The sequence below is a fragment of the Pinus tabuliformis genome, chromosome 4_2 (genome assembly GCF_031772625.1).
Source record: "Pinus tabuliformis cultivar Carrire ecotype Pingquan chromosome 4_2, CPIR1, whole genome shotgun sequence".
Taxonomy (NCBI): domain Eukaryota; kingdom Viridiplantae; phylum Streptophyta; class Pinopsida; order Pinales; family Pinaceae; genus Pinus; species Pinus tabuliformis.
In genome coordinates this window covers 714,693,024-714,695,356 of record NC_142304.1, presented here as the reverse complement: position 1 = coordinate 714,695,356, position 2,333 = coordinate 714,693,024, and the positions used below count along the sequence as shown (strand labels likewise).

At 45.2% G+C, this 2,333-nt stretch overlaps 1 protein-coding gene across 1 annotated transcript; it reads left to right on the top strand.

Annotated features, from left to right (window-relative positions):
* Positions 1-807: 807 nt before the first annotated feature.
* On the top strand, positions 808-1,686 carry LOC149171518 (uncharacterized). Its single transcript, XM_089426010.1, has one exon. It carries the CDS (start codon positions 808-810, stop codon positions 1,684-1,686), a length of 879 nt encoding a protein of 292 aa, XP_089282136.1.
* Positions 1,687-2,333: the final 647 nt, after the last annotated feature.

Sequence of the window (2,333 nt, the reverse complement as noted above, 5' to 3'; positions counted from 1 at the left end):
AGTCAGCAAAGGCTTTGCCCAAGTTAAAGCTGCTGCAGATAGCCATTTTCAAAATCTTTTTAGTGGAGGAGCACAGGCTTCCGAGGAGGAAATAGCAGAATTTCTTACCAACATCCCTCATCTAATCACTCCAGAAGAAAACGCTGCCCTCATCGGAGAAGTAACAGAGGAGGAAATCATTAAAATTATATGGTCCATGGAATCAGATAAAGTGCCAGGCCTAGATGGATTCACGATACACTTCTACAAAGTCTGCTGGAACATCATCAAAAGAGATCTCCAAAAAATGATAAAGGGGTTCATGAGAAAAGCAAAGATCGGTGGAGGCACCAACTCTACGTACCTAGCATTAATCCCCAAAGAATCTAATCCAGAAACATTCTCCAGATTCAGACCCATATCGTTGTGTAATGCATCCTACAAAATTCTGGCAAAATTTCTAGCAAGCAGAATCAAGCCATTGCTCAAGAAGCTGATCTCTGGTCCTCAAGGCGGCTTTGTGGAGGGCAAACACATTCTTGACAATGTTATCCAAGTCCAGGAGACAATCCACACCAGCGTGAAGCGAAAAGAGAAAGGTATGTTGATTAAACTAGACATGGCAAATGCGTTTGATAGAGTCAATCACTCTTTTCTCAATAAGGTACTCCTCTCCTTTGGATTCTCGTCTCATTTTGTTCAGCTTATAAATGCGTGCATAAACAACCCTTGGATCGCCCCCTGGTCAATGGCCGCCCCTCTAATTTCTTCTAGGCCCGGAGAGGAATTAGGCAAGGATGCCCCCTCTCCCCCTTCCTGTACATTATAATGGCAGATTCCCTCAGCAGAAGGCTCACTGCTGAAAGAATTCTTGGCTCTCTTCCTGGACTCAAATCATCCTCTGATGTAGAACCCCAGAACCATGCTCTATTTGCCGACGACTCTCTTCTCCTTGGAGGTGCGTCACCCAGAATTGCCAAAGGCTTCGATACAATCTTGAAAGGCTACTGCAGGGTCACAGGTGCTCTCATCAATGAAAAAAAGAGCGAAATTTACAGTTGGAACACAGGACAGCAAGAAACTAACAGCATAGCGGAAATCATGGGATTTAGAGGTCATGCCAATTGGGATCGAATTAAATACCTCGGCCTTCCAATTATCAATGGCGCCAACAGGAGAACGCTCTGGACAGAAATAATATGTAAAATCAAATCCAAGATAGAAGCGATGGGAGGCTACTGGCTTACCAAAGGAGGGAAAACAGTCCTAATCAAAACCCAGCTTTCTGCGTTTCCAATTTATCAAGCCGCCTTCATGCTGGCCCCCAGGAATGTCACAGAGCAAATATCAAAATTGCTACGGGATTTTTTATGGCAAGGCGGGAGAGGGAATGAGAACAAAAGCCATTTAGTGCGCTGGGATACAGTCAGATGGCCGACAGCAGAGGGGGGCCTTCAAATCCGAGACCCCACACTCGTAAACCTGGCGATGGGTGGGAAATTACTGTGGAAAATGGCCAGCGATCCAAATCACCAGATCAGCAAAATGATGATGGCAAAATACTCCCGAAATTCCACATTCAGAGGCTTGCAGTTCGACTCCTCTGCCATCGGCACGCAGATATGGAAGCTATGCTGTAAAAGTAGCGAATTTTTTAACCAGCATCTATACAGAGTGCCTGGAAATGGCAAACGAACCAACATCTAGAGCGATAGAATAATGGGGAAAGACCCCTTGGAAGAAAATGAAGCCATAAAGGATATCAGAGAAAGGCTGATGCATGCAGGTAAAATCAGACTTTTTGACATCTCGAATTGGGACAGCAGAGGTGAATGGGCCAGTTGGGATATCAATGGTATCCCAGACTGGCTAATACCACAAAAAATTCACCTTATTGAATTGCTGGAAGGATCCTCTCCTGAACATCGGCATATAAGAGACAGCTGGGCCTGGGGAACGACTGGAACATACACCACAGCAGCTGGATACAAAGCTCTCCAGAGTCCAAGAAACAGCAGTCATGCACCAGCCTTTTGGAAGGCTGTTTGGGACAATCTAGCTCCTCCCAAAGTGAACTTCTTCTTCTGGACGTTGATGCACAACAAAATTCTCACTGGCGACAATCTAGAGAAAAGGAACATTTCAGGACCACACAGGTGCGAGTTATGCAGAAGCAACTCTGAAACAGCCCAGCATTTATTCCTAGAGTGCAATTTTGCCAAGGAAGCATGGGAGCACGCCCTCTTGGACCTGCAGAATCCACCGTTTCCCCAAAATACAGTAGCATAATTGTTTGCCTCCTGGAATAATATCTATCCTCATAGCATTCCCAACAAATCCTTCTGGAAAAAAAT